This window comes from Monodon monoceros, unplaced genomic scaffold (genome assembly GCF_005190385.1).
Source record: "Monodon monoceros isolate NGI ecotype Baffin Bay Population unplaced genomic scaffold, NGI_Narwhal_1 Super_Scaffold_16, whole genome shotgun sequence".
NCBI lineage: Eukaryota > Metazoa > Chordata > Mammalia > Artiodactyla > Monodontidae > Monodon > Monodon monoceros.
This window is the reverse complement of record NW_021703772.1, coordinates 13,031,906-13,053,588: the sequence shown is the minus strand read 5'-3', so window position 1 is coordinate 13,053,588 and position 21,683 is coordinate 13,031,906. Positions and strand designations below refer to the sequence as shown.

General features: G+C 39.1%; 1 protein-coding gene across 1 annotated transcript in view; it reads left to right on the top strand.

The window, feature by feature from the left end:
• The window catches only part of NYAP2 (neuronal tyrosine-phosphorylated phosphoinositide-3-kinase adaptor 2), a 204,186-nt gene that overhangs the window by 89,580 nt on the left and 92,923 nt on the right, over positions 1-21,683 (top strand). Inside the window, exon 2 of the mRNA XM_029226104.1 lies at positions 8,048-8,349. Within this exon, the coding sequence (XP_029081937.1) occupies positions 8,048-8,349 (302 nt within the window). The remainder of the gene's footprint in view (positions 1-8,047; positions 8,350-21,683) is intronic.

Here is a 21,683-nt window from a genome sequence, read left to right as displayed (position 1 = left end):
GAGACTAATTTAACGAGAGGTTGGACCATCCGGTCAACCTTCTTGGGCCAGCTTGCTGCAGGTGACCTTTCAAACTCACAGCTGGGCAAGGGAGTAACCAGAGGGGTCCCATACATTTTTCTCTCTGAACCATCTTGTAACAGCAGCTCCGCTTCCTCCTATTGATCAGGGTCCATGATCTCTTCCACAATGGAGACCTGTCTTCTTGTCTGCTGGCCACTATACAAAGCGAGCTCAAATTACTTAGGAGGCAGCTATAGCCTTGTTGTTCAATGGGACCCTTACCGTATCTTCGAGAAAGAGTATGCCCGCTTTGGAGACCAAGACTTCTAACTAGGTAGAGACCAGAATTATGGGGGCAAGAAGCACAAAACCCCTCAATGTGTCACTAGTTGTCAGCTACCTTCATTCCTAATGTCAAGTTCCCTCCTGAAGGGACATCTCAGAGGCATATGCTACAAGTGCTGTACCTGTATTTGGTCCCCTACCTGGAAGAGGATTATGCATCCCCACATATTGTCACGTCACTTGCAGTGATTTCCTGTTGGAAGAGAATCTATCCCCACTCCATTGACATCAAACTTGGCCATAAGACTGGTTTTAGCCAATGGAATGTGAGTTCAACATTACATGCCCCATCTGAGCAGAAGCTTTAAGAGACACTGTGTGGTTCCGTGAGTGCTTTTCTCTCTCTGCCATGAGAACATATCTCAGTAGGGGCTAGATCCGAGAATGAAAAAGGCATGTGGAATACAGCCACAGCTGAGCACAGCTGACCCAAAGAATACAAGCAAGAAGTAAACCTGTGTTGTTAAAAATAACTAAGAATAGGGGATTATTTGTTACTTCAGGGTAACCTAACAAGATCTGACTAATACATTGTACCTTGTCTTATCTGTGATATTTTGCCTGGTCTCTGGTAAGTCTCCTTTGTCCCACTTTCTGATAACTCTGTTTCCCTGGCTGTTTCTAACTAACAGATGTCAGCTCATTAATGTCTCTAACTATTGTTCTTAATGTTTCTGGGGGTTTCTGGATTGACTACATCAAAAACATCTGGATAGGGGCTTCCCTGGTGGCGCAGAGGTTGAGAGTCAGCCTGCCGATGCAGGGGACACGGGTTCGTGCCCTGGTCTGGGAAGATCCCACATGCCGCGGAGCGGCTGGGCCCGTGAACCATGGCCGCTGAGCCTGCGCGTCCGGCAACGGGAGAGGCCACAACAGTGAGAGGCCCGCGTACCGCAAAAAAAAAAAAAAAAAAAATCTGGATATAGTTTTTTAAGAAACTCATTAGTTACAGAGCATGGCTAACTGGCTACAGAGATCCTGATTCAACAAATATGATTAGGTATTTGTCCTTAGTATGGGTCTAGGAATTTTTAAAAACTCCACATGGTGCTATCCTAAATTCAGGAATTAGTTGTATGCTATGTTTCATAATATTCAATTTCCTTTAGATTAATCATCTTTACTGGTCTCTTGAACCTAGGTGTACCATAGCCTTTATTGCTTACCCTCAGCCTTGGATAACGGCCTTTCTATCCAACTTACCATAGCCCCACATCTTCATCCTGCATTCACAGCCTGGTCAAATTGAATTTGTACCTGAGACCTGCCATTGTTTAAAGCATACACTGAATTTCTCTTTGGAAAAAGTGTTTGTGTGTGGTGTGTGTGTGTGTGTGTGTGTGTGTGTGTGTGTCTATGTGTGTACACATTACATATATGAACAAAAGGATAAAGAGTTACAGGAAATTGTTTTATGCTGAAAAAATGTAATTTTGAAGCAGCAGAGCTAATTATCTGTCTGGGAAAATGTGTAGGCCCCTTTTAGGTCAAAAGTAACAGAGAAATTGCTGATACAATTATTCCTCATAACTCTCATAAATGCCTATGTGCATTAATACATGCATAAATCCCCTCACGTGGATATGTTACTGGGAATGACTGTCTAAATAATCCTCAAAGCACCTTTTATTCAGTAATATGGCAGCAGAAATAAGGAAAAGACATGCAAAATGATTGAGGCAAATTTAGATGAGATCAAATATTTCATCTTCTTTGAGAAAGATTGTCACAATCATCACCAATCAATGACAAATCTTCCCATTCCATCACACCCTGATCTCACCTCCACCACACCATTCTGCCTTAAATGCTTACTGATTTTTCACAAACCATTCCATCTGAATTTATTCTAGTTTAATTTTTTGTTGATGTTCTTGAAGAAAGCGCAGAACATGAAATAGGTGAAAACACTACATGGATTTAGGATACTGACTACTACGATGTGAAAACTTCCACTTAGACATTTGCTTGATTTCATTCATGCTTCTAGGTATCCACTGCTCCAGTTAGTGCACTGATATTTCTTCATTTTGCTTTGCAAAGATAGTATATCTAGTACCTGAATATCGACTCATAATACTCAGAAAAAAAATGAAATAAATATAAAAAGAAAACATTTGTGGTTGAATAGCAAGTTGTGATCAGAATTAAATACCAGAATCAGAGTCACATATTCTTGTTGAATCCTTTCTGGCTCTATTCACAAGGGTCATATAATTGTCATAACTCCTTCAGCGAAGGGGGAAAAACAAATATTTACCATGATTTTTCCCACTGGAATGTAAAATGTATGACAAACATTAGAGTCATGAAAGGTACAATAAAGAGCCAGCTAAAATTAAGATTTAAAAAAGGCCCAAATAAATTTATATCTGGAAAGGTAGATTCAACAGGCTTCCAAAATTCATATACTCAAAGACACTTTTTTACTTCATACATGTCTAAGAAAATCAACCCAATATTTCTAACAATTCTTCTTTTTGTTTCCTTTACTGGTGAATGAGCAAAAATGGGGAAAACTCTAAAAAAACCTCTCTTAAAAATTCATATTGGGGAGATCGACAGTAACACATTCATAGTAGGGGACTTTAACACCCCACTTTTACCCATGGACAGATCATCCAAAATGAAAATAAATAAGGAAACACAAGCTTTAAATGATACCTTAAACAAGATGGACTTAATTGATATTTATAGGACACTCCATCCAAAAACAACAGAATACACATTTTTCTCAAGTGCTCATGGAACATTCTCCAGGATAGATCATATCTTGGGTCACAAATCAAGCCTTGGTAAATTTAAGAAAATTGAAATTGTATCAAGTATCTTTTCTGACCACAACGCCATGAGACTAGATATCAATTACAGGAAAAGATCTGTAAAAAATACAAACACATGGAGGCTAAACAATACACTACTTAATAATGAAGTGATCACTGAAGAAATCAAAGAGGAAATAAAAAAATACCTAGAAACAAATGACAATGGAGACACGACGACCCAAAACCTATGGGATGCAGCAAAAGCAGTTCTAAGGGGGAAGTTTATAGCAATACAAGCCCACCTTAAGAAGCAGGAAACATCTCGAATAAACAACCTAACCTTGCACCTCAAGCAATTAGAGAAAGAAGAACAAAAAAACCCCAAAGCTAGCAGAAGGAAAGAAATCATAAAAATCAGATCAGAAATAAATGAAAAAGAAATGAAGGAAACGATAGCAAAGATCAATAAAACTAAAAGCTGGTTCTTTGAGAAGATAAACAAAATAGATAAACCACTAGCCAGACTCATCAAGAAAAAAAGGGAGAAGACTCAAATCAATAGAATTAGAAATGAAAAAGGAGAAGTAACAACTGACACTGCAGAAATAAAAAAAATCATGAGAGATTACTACAAGCAACTCTATGCCAATAAAATGGACAATCTGGAAGAAATGGACAAATTCTTAGAAATGCACAAACTGCCAAGACTGAATCAGGAAGAAATAGAAAATATGAACAGACCAATCACAAGCACTGAAATTGATACTGTGATTAAAAATCTTCCAACAAACAAAAGCCCAGGACCAGATGGCTTCACAGGTGAATTCTATCAAACGTTTAGAGAAGAGCTAACACCTATCCTTCTCAAACTCTTCCAAAATATAGCAGAGGGAGGAACACTCCCAAATTCCTTCTACGAGGCCACCATCACCTTGATACCAAAACCAGACAAGGATGTCACAAAGAAAGAAAACTACAGGCCAATATCACTGATGAACATAGATGCAAAAATCCTCAACAAAATACTAGCAAACAGAATCCAACAGCACATTAAAAGGATCATACACCATGATCAAGTGGGGTTTATTCCAGGAATGCAAGGGTTCTTCAATATACGCAAATCTATCAATGTGATAAACCATATTAACAAACTGAAGGAGAAAAACCATATGATCATCTCAATAGATGCAGAGAAAGCTTTCGACAAAATTCAACACCCATTTATGATAAAAACCCTGCAGAAAGTAGGCATAGAGGGAACTTTCCTCAACATAATAAAGGCCATATATGACAAGCCCACAGCAAACATCATCCTCAATGGTGAAAAACTGAAAGCATTTCCACTAAGATCAGGAACAAGACAAGGTTGCCCACTCTCACCACTCTTATTCAACATAGTTTTGGAAGTTTTAGCCACAGCAATCAGAGAAGAAAAGGAAATAAAAGGAATCCAAATCAGAAAAGAAGTAGTAAAGTTGTCACTGTTTGCAGATGACATGATACTATACATAGAGAATCCTAAAGATACTACCAGAAAACTACTAGAGCTAATCAATGAATTTGGTAAAGTAGCAGGATACAAAGTTAATGCACAGAAATCTCTGGCATTCCTATATACTAATGATGAAAAATCTGAAAGTGAAATCAAGAAAACACTCCCATTTACCATTGCAACAAAAAGAATAAAATATCTAGGAATAAACCTACCTAAGGAGACGAAAGACCTGTATGCAGAAAATTATAAGACACTGATGAAAGAAATTAAAGATGATACAAATAGATGGAGAGATATACCATGTTCTTGGATGGGAAGAATCAACATTGTGAAAATGACTCTACTACCCAAAGCAATCTACAGATTCAATGCAATCCCTATCAAATTACCACTGGCATTTTTCACAGAACTAGAACAAAAAATTTCGCAATTTGTATGGAAACACAAAAGACCCCGAATAGCCAAAGCAATCTTGAGAACAAGAAAAGGAGCTGGAGGAATCAGGCTCCCTGACTTCAGACTATACTACAAAGCTACAGTAATCAAGACAGTATGGTACTGGCACAAAAACAGAAAGATAGATCAATGGAACAGGATAGAAAGCCCAGAGATAAACCCACGCACATATGGACACCTTATCTTTGATAAAGGTGGCAGGAATGTACAGTGGAGAAAGGACAGCCTCTTCAATAAATGGTGCTGGGAAAACTGGACAGGTACATGTAAAAGTATGAGATTAGATCACTCCCTAACACCGTACACAAAAATAAGCTCAAAATGGATTAAAGACCTAAATGTAAGGCCAGAAACTATAAAACTCTTAGAGGAAAACATAGGCAGAACACTCTATGACATAAATCACAGCAAGATCCTTTCTGACCCACCTCCTAGAGTAATGGAAATAAAAACAAAAATAAACCAGTGGGACCTAATGAAACTTCAAAGCTTTTGCACAGCAAAGGAAACCATAATCAAGACCAAAAGACAACCCTCAGAATGGGAGAAAATATTTGCAAATGAAGCAAATGACAAAGGATTAATCTCCAAAATTTACAAGCAGCTCATGCAGCTCAATAACAAAAAAACTAACAACCCAATCCAAAAATGGGCAGAAGACCTAAATAGACATTTCTCCAAAGAAGATATACAGAATGCCAACAAACACATGAAAGAATGCTCAACATCATTAATCATTAGAGAAATGCAAATCAAAACTACAATGAGATATCATCTCACACCAGTAAGAATGGCCATCATCAAAAAATCTAGAAACAATAAATGCTGGAGAGGGTGTGGAGAAAAGGGAACACTCTTGCACTGCTGGTGGGAATGTGAATTGGTTCAGCCACTATGGAGAACAGTATGGAGGTTCCTTAAAAAACTACAAATAGAATTACCATATGACCCAGCAATCCCACTACTGGGCATATACCCTGAGAAAACCAAAATTCAAAAAGAGTCATGTACCAAAATGTTCATTGCAGCTCTATTTACAATAGCCAGGAGATGGAAACAACCTAAGCGCCCATCATCGGATGAATGGATAAAGAAGATGTGGCACATATATACAATGGAATATTACTCAGCCTTAAAAAGAAATGAAATTGAGCTATTTGTAATGAGATGGATAGACCTAGAGTCTGTCATACAGAGTGAAGTAAGTCAGAAAGAAAAAGACAAATACCATATGCTAACACATATATATGGAATTTAAGGGGAAAAAAAATGTCATGAAGAACCTAGGGGTAAGACAGGAATAAAGACGCAGACCTACTGGAGAACGGACTTGAGGATATGGGGAGGGGGAGGGGTGAGCTTTGACAGGGCAAGAGAGAGTCATGGACATATACACACTAACAAACGTAGTAAGGTAGATAGCTAGGGGGAAGCAGCCGCAAGGCACAGGGATATTAGCTCAGTGCTTTGTGACCACCTGGAGGGGTGGGATAGGGAGAGTGGGAGGGAGGGAGACGCAAGAGGGAAGACATATGGGAACATATGTATATGTATAACTGATTCACTTTGTTATAAAGCAGAAACTAACACACCATTGTAAAGCAATTATACCCCAATAAAGATGTTTAAAAAAAAAAAATTGCTCTATCCTCAACTTTTTTCCCCCCAATCTAATGATAATCTAGCTATTTGCTTGTATCTTCTTTTAATCCACTTTCGTGCTGGTGCTTATGAAAGGCATATTAAAGGTCTAAACAAAAAAACAAAAAAAAAAATTCATATTGACATCCATTTCCTTTTTCTTCATAGAGTCACCATTACTTAATAGAATAGAAAGGTGCCCAACAGTCATTTCCTATATGATTAACTGAGCTTCAAGCTGAGAGAGTTTTCTTATATATTTTAAAATTTCTGTTCAAACTTTCCAGTGTAAAACTTAAAAACCTTACATTTGGAAACCTTGCATACTCTGAATAGGACTATCCTAGGATCGGATGAGATTTTAACTCTGGATACATGTCTTTATTAGATGCTGCTATTTGATTCTGTGAGACTAATCTATTAGTAGAACTAAGTTACTAGTGTAACCAAAGGATTCTGGAAACCCGAGAGAGATTAGCAATTATTCTGTTGATTTAAGCAAGTATTTTCCCCTTCCTTCCTTCCTTCCTTCCTCCTTCCCTCCCTCCCTCCTTCCCTTCCTTCCTTTACCTCCTCTTCACTTCCTATCTCTCTCTCCCCCCTTGTACTGGTAACAGAACCCCTTTTGTTGTTGTTGTTGTTTTGTTTTCCCCTCTATATTAACTAGGTAAAAGTAAAAAAAAAAAAAAGAACTTGATGAAGTGGAGAAGAGTTTCAAATGCTGCCCCCTTGACCTCAGTCATGTGTCAAAAGTCTATGACATATATACACTACTATATATAAAATAGATAACTAATAAGAACCTACTGTATAGCACAGGGAACTCTACTTAATACTCTGTAATGGCTTATATGGGAAATGAATCTAAAAAAGCATGGATATATGTATATGGATAACTGATTCACTTTGCTGTACACCTGAAATTAACATTGTAGATCAACTATACTCCAATAAAAATTAAAAAAAAAAAAAAGGCAGTCTACAAGTCATTGTCACAAGGAATTCTTTTTTCCTTTTTAAGCCACGGACAAGATTTACCTGAAAGTAGAGAAGAGCAATTGAAGATGACATGTGCTACGTGGTGGCTTTTTTTTTTTTTCCTTTAGAATACTATTTTGAGAGTATGTGGATACCAGGATACCAGAATTTCTGACTATGATTAAATTGTATTTGCTTTACTGTCATATTGAATGCAAAAGCATAGAATATTTTCATGTTATTGGAAACGTTTCTTCACCAGTGTCAAGTTAAAATGTGAACTATCAACAGTTATAGATATGCTTGTGCCCATGATCTTGCACATCCTGGCTCACTTGGCACGGGTTTCGTCTTTCTTTTACAGCATAGGTGGAGAAGTAGGGCGAGGCCACGAAGGAACTTACGCGGGCAAACACTTCCGCATGGGATTCATGACGATGCCCGCTCCTCAGGACAGGCTGCCCCATCCTTGCTCCAGTGGCTTCTCTGTGAGGTCGCAGTCGCTGCACTCGGTCGGGGGCACAGACGATGACAGCAGCTGTAGCTCCCGGAGACAACCACCCCCCAAGCCCAAGAGGGACCCCAGCACCAAGCTGAGCACGTCGTCCGAGACGGTCAACAGCACGGCGGCCAGTAAGAGCGGGAAAGGCCCCGAGCGGAACGAAGGTAAAACCCGCCAGGCCCACTTCACTTAGAAAGAAACTTCAGGTCACGTGTCTGGGTCCGCATACTAACCAGCATCTGCCTTCCTCCCTGGGTCGCATAGTCCTGTCTCCCTCCCCCTGAGTCTTAGAAAAGAGGAATCCAGGGGGGATGGCTATTTATGTGGGTGTTGTCAAGTGACACCCAGAAAAATGTATTTAATTTATAGCGTCGGAAAAGGAAAGCAATATATGAGTTTTCCAGCTCCCTTTAAGCTTTGAATCATTAGAAAATTATCTTGCCTAGCAATATGTCTAAAATTTATATTTTCTTGCTTTTATTAGTATTATCTGTATGATTATAGAAGTATCGTGATCATTAGGGAGCTTTGTAATGCAGGAAAATATAAAGAAGAAAAATTGTAATCATCTTTAGAAATGATCATTTTTTTAACATTTTGCTGTACTTCCAGTGAATATGAATTTATGCATGTTTGTGTGTACGTTTGTAGTATACACACACGTGTGCACATATACGTATTAAAGTCTCTACTTCAATCTCTATTCTATTTCTACCTATATTTATATTTTTCCTCAGCCATGAAATACATAAATCAAATATATCTTAGTCTCCTTGCTGGTCTATGATTATAAATTAGGTCCGGTTAACACTATATCTCACCAGCTCTTTAGCCTTGCTTGAATAAATGTTTCAGCTTTCCTGAGTTTTTCCTGAGAGTCCCTTGGTGGGAGAGTAGTTGCAAGTGTGTTTTGATACAGGCGCATTCAGATTTTTGTGTGTCAGTTGCGGAAAATGCTTCAGGGTGTCCAGTGCTGCCAGTGGCCAACTTGAGAGCATGGCTCTATGAGGTCCCAAGGTCTTTCTCTTACCCCGTCTGTCCCTGACATTCTCCCCAGTTGGCTTCCCTGAGCGCCCAGTGTTCCAAGTTTCCCAGTAGCTTGCAGCAGAGAGTGGAAGCCAGGTGGTCCTTTCCTCAACTGGGTAGGTTTCTTTGTCACCTGGGCTCGCCAGCCCCTCACAAAAGCTCCCTCATCTTCTGGCCTAATCCTTCTACCGAAGCTCAAACCTAGTCCATGAGACGGGTGCCCAGGAAGCATGTACCATCTTTTCTAATAGCCTCATCTCTCCTTTCTCCCATATTGGTGTCCAAGTGCCTATGTAGCCAAAAAAAAAAAAAAAAAAGCTTCAGAGTATATTGAAGAATACAAATAAGTGCCTGGAGATGGAGCGAATCCATGCATTCTATAGGGAAAATCGCCACTTATGCTCAGTTTTTTCCTACTTCACATATATGTGAAAATACATCTTGAGTGTGTGTTTGTGAGATTATATGTGTGAATAACATGTGTATATGTATATTTACAAAATCGAAATCCTAGTGTGTAGAGTTCTGTGTTTTATATTTTCAGTTATTTTCTTGTGACTATTTTCCATGGCATTCAGTTTGTTGGGAAACACCATTTTTAGGAGGGGCATATACATCATGATACTTTATTTAATCATTATCTCTTTGATGAAGTCTTAGGTTGGTTCCAGTTTGTTTTGCTATAATGAATATCACTGCAGTGAAGATGGGTGTGTGTCTGTGTGTCTGTTTGTTTGTGTACCTCTATTGTTCCTCTGATGTCTTGGAACAGATTAGAATTCTGAGCCTTTTTACTCATGAGTCAAGGTCATCAGTATGTCCTTCAACTTGTAACACATTGATGTTTTAGAGACAATTTGGGTGTTTCATTTACTTGTTAATAAACTAAAAGGCTCTAGAGATCTGCCTTCTGTAAATTTTAAATATTGTTCCTAAGTTTCCTCTGCTATTGATATATGGTGCCTTTCATTTCTCTTTATATCCTGTGATCTTGTTTCCAAAAATCACCCCTTTCCTACTTTTACTGCCAGAAAACTGCATAATTATTTACATTAGATTGTTTTCAAAAGCAGGTTACTGGTTTGGAACAGTGGTCTCTGAATGATGAGGGCCTAGAATGATTCAAGAATAAAGAGGAATAAAAGACCCATTGGAAGGGGAGGGGAAAATGAAACAGACAAGGCAAACAGACAGTAAGGAGTGTGTTATCAGGAGTGTAATGCTCCTGGAAACATTCCTGGAAGCAGTGTAATGTATACACTTCCGAATAGCACCCCCCAGGAAGGGGACCTGGGGCATTCAAAGTAGACACATGTGGAAAATCATGATTGTCCCACAGAAGAAACATTTGAGTGGTGATTCAATTGTCTTAAGAATAGAACTTATTATCATTCATCTGAGATGCTGTAGGTAGCTAATTCCTGAAGTAGAGAAGCTCATAATTCTTTCAGATCCCTTCACCATCTAAAGATCTAAGCCTCTAAATAGCTAGTTATCAAACAGAAGACAGCAGCTCTGTTATCTTTATTCCTTCTGAGGACAGAAGAGGAGACAGTGAGTAAATTACAGCAGCAGCAAAGACTTATCTCAGACTTGGAAAACTACTTTATGGTCAGTGAGGCTTATTAAACATTAGGTTCAAGTTCAACATCTTTCCTCAGAAGGACCTCTAAGGATGGGTTGAGAAGCCTTAAGCTGTACTGCTTCTTTGAGGGTGGCCAGTGGACCAGATGGACTATTAAGATTCAGTGCAGAAATGGTCAACTTCTGTGGAAGAGTGATTCTCAATGCAAATTTCACCTTCTCTTCAGAACACTTAATCAAAAGACAATTGCAAAACTGGACATATTCAAATCTCTTCTACCAACTTATGACTTCAGTAACAGGAGAGAATCAGGGCTCAGTTGAGACATGGGAAAAAATTCTTGAGTCCAAATGCATGCATGCATATGTGTGTACTTAAAGCCAAAATTATATAAATATGTAGATTGCTCTTTTATGAATCCTCAATTCTTTATAATTGTGAGTTAACTGGAGTTCATTATGGAACATATGTTTCCTTTACAATTTTTCTAGCTATCAAAATTATAACAAAGATGAAAAGTGACTTTTATAAATCTTGGTCTGTCTTTTCTTTTTACATTAAATGTCAGCAAAATCAAAATATTGATTCAGTGGCATTAGCATGATTTCCATGGTAACCAGCTTCTATTTAAGTAGGGGCTTATGACTTCCTTGTGGCTAAAAGTAAAAAAGAACTGGACCTGTAGCAAAACAGCTTTTCAGAGTAGGAAAAAAATAGTTTAGTTATGAATACAACCAAAACTCACATGCCAAGAAAATTATAATTTAGCTTTTAAAAATTGTAATTCTGTCATATTGAAAATATATATTTACTATTCTATTTTAGGATCTTTTATAATAACACCTTTAAAAACATGTACAGTAGAGAAGATAAATTGATCATAAATATGTGATAAATATTTTAATTGCCCTTTGTATTGCTTCAGTGTGATGCCTGCTTAGTTTGAGGAAAGATCAGATGAAATAATGGGAGTTAACTAGAAAGGAGGAGAGGCCTGAGAAGCTGTGTCTTGTGTAGGATACAGAAAAAGCAGGAACCGTGCAAATTCTCATTCTGCGTTCCCATTGCTCAGGTCAACACGTATCCCATTTATCGGTAGCATCATCCCTAGAGATGCTCTGTGGTGCAGGCAAAAGAGGCTGTAGTTAGAATCTACAGACCAACATTGACTTTGGGCCAGTGACCTAATGAGACTCTTTCTTTACCTTTAAAATGATTATAAAGCACTGAAAACTGATCATACTGCCTCCCTCACAGGCTTATGACAAGCCAGTGGGCTAATGGCCACAATGGGGCATGATAAAAAGAAATTGCTATACAAATGTAAGTTCATACAATTTTAAATGTGTACTTACTACCTATTAATAGGCTTGAATAACATGAAATTTTAGTTTAGTGTAAAATATATATTAAAAATAAATAGGAGATATAAGGCCTTTATTATGTTGAGGTTGGTTCCCTCTATGCCCACTTTCTGGAGAGTTTTTATCATAAATTGGTGTTGAATATTATCAAAAGCTTTTTCTGCATCTATTGAGATGATCATATGGTTTTTCTTCTTCAATATGTTAATATGGTGTATCACGTTGATTGATTCATGTATATTGAAGAATCCTCGCATCCCTGGGATAAATCCCACTTGATCATGGTGTATGATCCACTTAGTGTGTTGTTGGATTCGGTTTGATAGTATTTTGCTGAGGATTTTTGCGTCTATGTTCATCAGTGATATTGGCCTTTAATTTTCTTTTTTTGTGATATTTTTGTCTGGTTTTGGTATCAGGGTGATAGTGCCCTCATAGAATGAGCTTGGGAGTGTTCTTTCCTCTGCAGTTTTTTGGAAGAGTTTCAGAAGGATAGGTGTTAACTCTTCTCTAAATGTTTGATAGAATTTGCCTGTGAAGCCATCTGGTTCTGGACTTTTGTTAGTTGGAAATTTTTAAATCACTGTTTCAATTTCAGTATTTGTGACTAATCTGTTCACATTTTCTATTTCTTCCTGGTTCAGTCTTGAAAGGTTATACCCTTCTAAGAATTTATCCATTTCTTCTAGGTTGTCCACTTTTTGACATATAGTTTACAAAACAGAAACAGACTTACAGATATCGAAAACAAATGTATGGTTACCAAAGGGGCAGCGAGGATAAATCAGGAGTTTGGAATTAACATACACACATTACTATATATAAGATAAATAACCAACAAGAACCTACTGTATAGCACAGGGAACTCTACTCAATATTCTGTGATAACCTATATGAGAAAAGAATCCGAAAAAGAATGAATATATGTATATGTATCACTGAATCACTTTACTGTACACCTGAAACTAACACAACATTGTAAATCAACTATACTCCAATTAAAATAAATAGGACAGGAAAAGAAATATATTTAGTATAATGAGGAAAACATTTTTATTAAACTTCAAGTACTTCTAACACTTTAGACTCCTTTAAAAAATTTAAGTATTCTTTTTTTTTACTTTTTTAATATATTGGAGTATAGTTGATTAAGGGTATTCTTTTTTTGAAGTATAATTAAGGTATAACATTATGTTAGTTTCAGCTGTATAACACGATTCAATATTTGTATATGTTGCATAATGATCACCACAATAAGTCTAGATAACATCCGTCGCCATACATATCACCTATTTTTTGTGATGAGGACTTTTAAGATCTATTCTCTTAGCTACTTTCAAATATGCAATACAGTATTATTAACTGTATTCACCATGCTGTACATTAAACCCATAGGGCTTATTTATTTTATAACTGGAAGTTTGTTCCATTTCACCCATACCTCCCAAACTAAGTATTCTTAACTTTCATTTGTTTTAAGCCATTCTCAACTCTTAATTTATGATAACGCTTCATGATTGTCTTTACAAAACAATGAACTGGGATAGTTCTCCTGGTTTCGGAGCACAGGCTCCGGATGCGTAGGCTCAGTGGCCATGGCTCACGGGCCCAGCCGCTCCGCAGCATGTGGGATCTTCCCGGACCGGAGCACGAACCCGTGTCCCCTGCATCGGCAGTTGGACTCTCAACCACTGCGCCACCAGGGAAGCCCCTATCTCCTGGTTTCTGATTTCACCTTCTAGAGATGTTTGGTAGAGTCGTATCTATGAATTAAAAATTGGAATACCTGCAGGAACATTTGGAATCTGACTGTCCTCAAAAACTTGAACTGTGTGGTTGAGCCAGAACCAAAGGAAGGCTAAGTTCATTATAGAATCACTGCCTTAAAAACAAAACCAAACACAAATCCCTCTCTCAAGGTTACCAAACAAAGTAGATTACAGCCTTCAGCAGTGTTACTTTTCATGCCGCCATTTATTCTGCCAATGCTTTGAGTGCCTACCTGGTCGTACTGGAGATCCGGTGGTGAACAGAAGTGGTCCTTTCTTTCATGTTACTTACAACCAATTTTGTTTCCAACTCTCCTGCTCGGCCTGTTTCCCTCTATCCATATCACAAAGCAAGCACTGATGTATAAGAATCTTTTCTAGAAACCAGAAAATCTGGCATGATAACTACGTGAGCATCCTCCATGTAATTAGTTGTTTAGCTCTGGAAGAAACAGCTTAACACATTTTAATAATGTGGGTTTTTTTTTTTCCCTACAAAGAATATTTGTTGCTCTTTCGCTGTTCAGTGCTAACAGTTTAAAGGTGCCTGAATCTGATTTTGTACCAATGTACAGCTTCGTAAACAACCTGTGAGCATTTGAGGAGAGAGGAGGAGAAACAAGTTGATTATGCTTTTTACTGTGGGGAATTTACAGGTTTACCAGGTCAGAATTCCAGTTTGGGAACCTGAATCAGCCCTAGTCAGGGCCAGCCATAAACTTGATTTTGCTTTCTCGATGACTAGCCCAGATTTCTGACCCTTCCAAGTACTCATATAAAAATTTAACACTTCCCTTTATGACTCAGCATGACATATTAGCAAAACATGGGCTTCAGAGGCAAACAGACATATCAGTGCTGCCCACATTTAATACGGGGTCTCTCACAGCCTCCTTTCCCTCATCTGCACAATGAGAATAGCAATCCTGGTCTTAGGTGGTAGGTGGAATCTTGTCCAAGATGTTTATTCAGAATTCCCCATTCCTTGGTATAATTCACCCTGGATATTCCCTGGAACTGACAAACCATCAGTGGCCTGAAGGTGGAAGGGGCCATGTGGCATGGAACGTGGGCACTCTCTAACAGCCAAGAGTAGTCTCTGGCTAAAAGCCAGCAAGGAAACAGGGACTTCAGTTCTATAACTACAAGGATCTGAATTCTGCCAACAAGAATGGGCTTAGGAGTGAATTTTCTTCCAGAACCTCCAGACAAGGACCTAGACTGGCTGCCACCTTGACTTCAGCCTGAGCAGAGAACCCAGCCTTCTGGGTTCTGGCCATGCCAAGACTTCTGATCGATAGAACTGTGAGCTAATAGAGTGGTATTGATTTTTAAGCTGCTCCATTTATGATAACTTGTTACACAGCAATGGAAAAGTAATCCATTTTACCAATTTGGAGGCAAAAAAAGTGGGGCAAAATCCATTAGCAAAGCACATAGCTGAGAGCCTGAAGAATAGCAGATTCTCAGCGCCCTCGCTGCCCTTCCTCTCAGCACTGGGCTGTATTTTCGGATAGCAGAGGGTAGTTAAGACAGTGCTGGTAGCGTTCCAGATTTCCCGGACCAGACCTTGAAAGTGAATGAGACGATAGAAGCTCAGAAAATGCTGACATATTCGGCCTCTCGAGTATCTGCTTAGCTCTTTCTGAATTTGTTTGGATCTTGTCTTGAGAGGGTATGTCCTTCCTCGCCAACAGTGTTTGTTGTTTCAAAGGGCTCAGCGATGGCTTTTCAGTGGTGTTTTCAATGACCCATTTAAATGACTGCAACTTGCAGGCTTAGTGCCTTTTTTCACATAACAAGTGGCACTTGTACGTCACAGTGTGCTTTCTAGAAGTGTTCAAAGCCCCATTTAGCACCACACTAATAAAACACAAGGGAAGTGGGAACAAGCTCTCAAAATTTCCATCGTTTTGGCGTTGGGTAGTGTTCTAGTGTTTTGTTTTATGGGATGAGACATGGGGAATTGTCATCGAAGGCCCACATTCCTGGGTTTCACTTTCCAGGTTGACAGAATCAGAAGCTGCTAGGCTTCCTGGTGTAAAAGCCATCTGTCATACCAGGCTGCTCAGACGGAGACAGAGCTGTACATCTAGCATGTGATCTTTTCCTAATGTACCCTGGGACCTATGAATAAAAGCGTTTGTAAGTCAAATCATCTTTCTCTTGGTCCTGGCCATGGCTATTGATTCTAGTCCAAAGAACTCCCCTGCCTCTATATAGTCTCACTCAACACCCTTTTAGTAGCAATCTGGATTTGGCCTCATTTGTCTCAGTGTCTTAGATTCATAAGAGAATTTTTATCCATGTTGTTTGGCACAGATGGATTCTTCCGTGAGAAACCAATAAGCTCAAACTTCCCGAGTGTCTGTTGTGATCAGGGCATTAACTGTGGAGGTATTCTATTGCTGTACAAGTTGGCACAAATTTTGTGGCTTAAAATAATACACCTTGATTATTTCACAGTCTCTGAGAGTCAGGAATCTTCTCAGGGTCTCCCAAAGCTGCAATCCAGGTGCCAGCTGGGGTTGGAGTCTTGTCTGAGGCACAGGGTCCTTTCTTGCTCATGTGGGTATTGGCAGAATTTATTTCCTTGTGGTTGTAGAACCCATGACATCTTACTTCTTCAAGGACGGAAGGAGAAAGTGTCTCTCTCCCTTCAGGGAAGGCCTACATGTTCTCTTAAAGATCTAACCCAGGATAACCTCCCTTCTGATAAAAGCAGAGACAACTGATTAGGCACCTTAATTACAGTAGGAAAATCCTTTCACCTTTTTCCATATACTGTTACTCAGTCATGGGAATAAGATACCATCATATTCACAGTGCTGCTTGCACTCCAGGAGAGGGAATCATACAGGGTATAGGAGTCTTGTGGACCAGCCTAGAATTCTGCCCACTTGGGGTGATATAAAGGAAAATATGCATATATTGCTTTCCCGGGAACTATCTAACTGTCTAGTTAGATACTTAAGAAGTCAACTAGTGGAAAGTTAATTAGCAATGTGAAAAGCAAACTATAATTCAATGGAATAATGTAAATACCACAAGACATCTAAATAATTGGTAAATAAAAAGGGCAAAATATAGCTCCCTTCCCCATTTCTCTCTTTGTCTTTCCTTTTATCCAAATAAAAGAAGTCATCCCTGCTGCAAAATGCCTGAATTATTATTTTTGAGTTGAAAGTGAGAAAATCTCATTTCTCTTGGCCTCAGCCTTACCAAAGGCTCATGGAAGTCTTTCTCATGGAAGACATGAGAAAATATACTCCTCAGTCTGGCAGCTCCCAGGCCAAAGGAATTCTGGAACATAAAGATCTAAGTAAATTATTGACACCAAAATGGTGCAAATATGAAAAATTGTAGTGTGTATAAATGTCAGTCTACTTGATCCTCACTGCCGATTTTCCCAGCTGGTGAGCTCTTTTTTTGACCCAATGGTCTAGCTTGACCCAGCACAGTTACTGTCCCCTAAAACACCTGATGGATGTGGACTAGATAATACACAGCATGTTTGATGTGGTGAGGATGCTCCCCAGGGCTTTGGCCTGTTGATTCCTCCAGGACCCCAGTATTGTAGGGATTAGCGGCAGTAATTCATACTAAGTACCTTCCTGTCCTCTGTCTACCTGTTGAGTAGCATTTTGATGACAACATGAGACTATGTGTTCCTAAATTATGCAACTTCTGAATTGCAACAATATCATCAATTTCCAGTTATGGGTAAATAGACATCAGAAAGCATATGTCCTCAAATGAAGAAGAAAGTACTAAATGTAATCCTCATTGCAACTTTCCTCATGGTCCCTGTTTTTGTTGGGCCTCAAACTTGGATAGAGATTTATCTCTTCTATGCATTTATACTGAAGCATTAGAAAGTAATATAGTAAATTCTTAAATTACTAATTACTAATATTTTGTAAGGAAAGTGAAGGAAAGGAGTTGATAGCCTGCCTTTCTTAAATGGTCTCTACCTCCTTTAGCTCTCTTCTCTACAAAACTGTCACCTCTCCTCTGTTTCTCTAGACTTCAATCTGGCCACTGAATCCTGAAGCTGAGAACGTCATCCTTAGAAGGCAATTCAGAGCCTCCTTGCACTTAAATAAGCATGTTCCCTGGGAGTTAAGCCAGCCCTTTCCCTATCTTTCCAACCTCAGTCAGTATCCTTCTGAGGGTATTCCTGATAAAAACATCTTCTCCCATTTGGTTACATAAAGCATTTGATATTTTACCAAACAAGTTAAAATGTAATTTTTGTTTTTAAAATTGGCATAATCTCCTTTATATCTATACTGTCCACTTCATAGATTTAACAGTAATGGGAAGGAGTCTTTCCAGTGGGTGAACTTTCCTCAGGGCATGCTGGAAATTGGATTAGCTCATTTCAGAGGAATCCAACCTTGACTACTAATCTTACCTACTTCTAACCTCGACCCAGTGGCCTCTTCAGCCACTGTCCTGCATGTCTCCTTCCTTGTTCAACCAGGTTCTAAAAGGCCTTCTGCATGTCCTTGCTCCATGTCCGCAATGCTCATTTGCACCAGATCCTCACTTTATTACCGACTCCATCTTCACTGTGCCACTGAATCCAGTCTTGGTTCCCATCTCAGTGGCTGCCTGCTATGCCCATCCTTTGCTGTTTCTCTTCAGCATTTTAGACTATTGATCGCTCCCATATTTCCTAAATCCTCAATTCCTCTGTTTTTCATGCACGGCTCTCTACTGGTTTTCTTTCTCTGACTGCTCTCTAAATCTCTTTGAGGGTATCTCTCTCTTTTTTTTTTTTTTCGGTACCTGGGCCTCTCACTGTTGTGGCCTCTCCCATTGCAGAGCACAGGCTCCGGACGCGCAGGCTCAGCGGCCATGGCTCACGGGCCCAGCCTCTCCACGGCATGTGGGATCTTCCCGGGCCGGGGCATGAACCCGTGTCCCCTGCATCGGCAGGCAGACTCTCAACCACTGTGCCACCAGGGAAGCCCATCTTTGAGGGTATCTCTTGTTCTGCCTGATTCTTAAATGATGATGTCTCCAGACTCTGTCCTTGGCTCTTACCTTCTACTCTATATTTGTTGAATAAGTAAGTGATGAATTCTATACACTCTCCGAATGTCTGACTGCATCTCTGGACCCACATCTGTCTGTAGATGTCACAGACTCTCCAAACTCATCATATCTACATTGACCCAGCAGTTTCCTCGATGTGTCCTATCCTGAGACTCAGTTTAGAAAAGCAAGAGCTTTATCAGATTGCTCTCCTGACATCTAATCAGTTATTAAGAGTAGCCAGTTCTGCCCCTCATACCTCTTCTGTCTGACCCTCTCCATCATTTGCACTCTTGCTCTCCTATCTCAGACCATCATCATTTCTCACCTGGACAACTGCTCGGGCACCTCATGGGTCTCCTTTCCTGCAGTGTCACCTTCTCACATCCATCCTTTTTACTACCTCCAGAGAGGATTTTCTCACATGCCTGCCTGATCATAGCACTATTCAGCTCGTGATTTCATCAGCTCATGGCCTGTTCCTTATTTACCCGATAAAAGCACAGCACTTTAGCATAACCTTCATCGTCTAGCCCCCTGCCAGTCCCCAGAGCCACATCTCCCACCATTCATGCCTCTTGTAGCATTCCCAAACTATATAATTTTCTCTGAACAAGGCAAAATTATTCCTGCCTCTGTGCCCTTGTGTGTGAAATCCCGTCTTTCTGGAACGCCTTCTCCAAATTAGTTTCTATGGCAAATTTCCACTCATATATCAAGATACCAGTGTAACTGCTACCTTCTCTGTGACAATGTATATAAGCACATTTTTTCTGTGTGTACTTTGTGTATAACTCCAGTATATCTATTGTTATATGTTATTCTAAGTATTTGCCTAATTTTTGTATCCTAATGAGTCTAAACACTCCTTAGAAATGTGGACCTTTTCTTATTGTCTTTGCACCTTCAATGCCTACCACAGAGTAGGACTTAATATTAAGGTAAAGTTGAAGGAGTACATTTTTAATAACATGCTATTTCATAAATGAGTCTTCCAGGAGGCTAATTGATACGAAGAGTCGTTGTACTTTCAAGCATCTTTAACGTAGAAAGAAGTTTAGGCATTTGGAGAGCTTAGAGGAAAAGCACAGTGATTCGTGATCCTCAGGGAGCAAGTACCTCGGCCATCCATCTACACTTCAGACCCAGCTTTGTGTACGATACAGTAACCAGTCTGAATGAGTTAAAAGATGAGATGGTTCTGCTTGCTCCTAGGTTTGTAAAACCTTATAATATACTTCCTCCATTGTTTTACATTTCTGAATCTTGGTAGGTACACAAATTAATTATGGGCAGTGGCAAAGAATACTGTTGAGATATGTTATTGTCACCGTGTACCCTTTAGTTTATCTTCATGTTATAAATCAAAAATGTTCTGCCTGTGCCCTTCAGATAAAGTTTAAAAAATCAAGTTTCTCAAGACGCAGTAGAGAACTGAGATTTCTTTCCCTTAAATGACTTTTGGAAGGTGTTTTCATCTTTCCTATCCTTAAATATTTTGGGATTTCCCTTAGCCATTTACGTTATAGTCTTAGAGGCCAGGTATGTTGTTCCAGATTAATTCTGTTTTTCCATTCTGTAGGCATCTATCTTCTGAGCAGTTCTTCACTCTATTGTGAGGCAGAGTATGTAAAGCCATTTTTTTAAGGCAGAGTGACTGCATGTGTGCATAAATCTTGCCTTTAATTGACCTCGACAAAGCACATACTTATTGCAGAACGAGTGCTTTGACTTTATGGCCCTGTGTCTGTACTGAAAGTTTCTATAATATGTATTGCTTTCTACATTTTTTCTTGTTAAGTGGGAGGGTAGTGATTTAAGACAAGCTCTTTTAAATTTTTTTTGCTATTAATGTGTATTAAATTAAGTTGATTATATGGAGCAGAACATGGGAACACATTGCCCTTTGGAAATCTCTGCTTTCTGACAACTCCATCTAATGAGAACAGCTGAAACCTAAGAAGAATTAAAAAAAAAAGCTTAGGAGAGCCAAACTCCTTCTCTCACTAAGGCTTGTGAGTTTTATAGCATATCAATTACAAGGCTTTGTTGTTTTTTTTTTTTTTAAACTTGGTATAAATTTGTTACTAGGAGCAATGAATAAGCCTGGAAAAAGGAAAAGCAAGGACTGTTTTACTGATACTAAGGGGAGAGAAACAAAATTTAAAGAATTTATATATTTCGTATCAAGTCAAAGAGCATCAAAAGGCCTTGATTATAATTAGCCTCGTTTTACTTTCAGTGTTAGTGTGAGAGCCCTGAGGATGTCATTCGTAAACAATTATTTATTGAGTATGTACCATGTGCCAGGCGCTATGCTAGGTAATAGGGAAACAGGACAAATATGTTATCTTCCCTAAAAAAACTACAACCCAGGGAGGGCCACTGATAATTAAACAGACAGTCACAGTGAAGTGCGATCAGTTTCCTGGTGGGGGAAGTACAGGGCCCATTGTGTGAGCATAGATCAAGGGCACCTACCCCAACTGGAAGAGTCAGGGATGGATTCTCAGAGGAAGTATCATAAACTGCTGAAATTAAGGGTGCAAGATATTTTAGAAATATTCTGTATGAAAATACTTAAAATGGAAAAGTGTATTGCAACTGAATGAGAATGTTCTTCTTCCTCCAGAAAATGTGGCAAAGCAAACTGAGTTACATCCTTGTAGTTCTAAATAACCAAAGTTCTACTCTCCATATATAATCTTTAT